Source organism: Protobothrops mucrosquamatus, unplaced genomic scaffold, assembly GCF_001527695.2.
Source record: "Protobothrops mucrosquamatus isolate PMUCROS unplaced genomic scaffold, P.Mucros_1.0 scaffold10300, whole genome shotgun sequence".
Taxonomy (NCBI): domain Eukaryota; kingdom Metazoa; phylum Chordata; class Lepidosauria; order Squamata; family Viperidae; genus Protobothrops; species Protobothrops mucrosquamatus.
Window position 1 is genome coordinate 10,503 of NW_015396087.1, and position 1,075 is coordinate 11,577.

Sequence of the window (1,075 nt, forward strand, 5' to 3'; positions counted from 1 at the left end):
TCTATCTATCTATCTATCTATCTATCTATCTATCTATCTATCTATCTATCTATCTATCTATCATCTGTCTATCATCTGTCTGTCCGTCCATCTATCTATTATCTTCTATATATCATCTATATCTGTCTCTGTCTGTCTGTCTGTCCATCTGTCTCTGACGCTTTGGTAAATAAGTTGTCCCCCCCCTCTTCTTTGTGGCAGCCCCTCAAATATCATGCCCCCCCCCCCAGTCCTTCTTTTCTCTAGACTGGCCCTACCCAATTCCAGCCACCGTTCTTCGTATGTTTCTGTCTCCAGGCCTTTGATCATCCTTGTTGCTCTTCTCTGCGCTTTCCCCCCAAAATCTCAGCCTCTTTTGTGTCATGCGGGGACCAAAACTGGGCGCCGCATTCTGGGAAGGGGCCTCACCGGCTCCCCCCTTCTTGTTTCTGCCCTGCAGACAGCAAAGCCATCGTGGACGGCAACCTGAAGCTGATCCTGGGGCTGATCTGGACCCTCATCCTGCACTACTCCATCTCCATGCCCATGTGGGAGGACGAGGACGAGGAGGACGCCAAGAAGCAGACGCCCAAGCAGCGTCTCCTGGGCTGGATCCAGAACAAGGTGCCGCAGCTGCCCATCACCAACTTCAACCGCGACTGGCAGGACGGCAAGGCCTTGGGAGCCCTGGTGGACAACTGCGCCCCCGGTGAGCCTGCCTGTGTGTGTGTGGGGGGGGGCACCTGAGTGGACAGGGGGAGGGAGGGGAGGGAGAAGCACTGGATGGGATCGGACCGGATGGCCTTACTGGACCTGATGCCCTGCAGGTGGATGGAATGAGTCATTGACCACTAGTTGATCACATCTGGAGAGGTTTGCAATCTATTTAGGCCTAATTGATATATCCATCCATCCATCCTGTCATCCTTCCTTCCTTCTCTCCTTCCCTCCCTCCCTCCCTCCGGCCCTTCCTTTCTTATCATCCAGCCAGCCATCAATCCATCCCTGCACCCTTCCATTCCTCCTTCCTTCCTTCCTTCCTTCCTTCCTCTCTGTTTCTCCTTCCTTCCTCTCTTCCTCTTCTTCCTTCCTCTCT

The 1,075-nt window shown here is 53.5% G+C and overlaps 1 protein-coding gene across 1 annotated transcript in view; it reads left to right on the forward strand.

Moving 5' to 3' along the window:
- Window positions 1-280: 280 nt before the first annotated feature.
- The window catches only part of LOC107301156 (filamin-C-like), a gene marked incomplete at both ends in the record, with an annotated part of 4,486 nt that continues 3,691 nt past the window's right edge, over window positions 281-1,075 (forward strand). Inside the window, 2 exons of the mRNA XM_015830418.2 lie at window positions 281-297; window positions 444-688. Of these exons, the coding sequence (XP_015685904.2) occupies window positions 281-297; window positions 444-688 (262 nt within the window). The remainder of the gene's footprint in view (window positions 298-443; window positions 689-1,075) is intronic.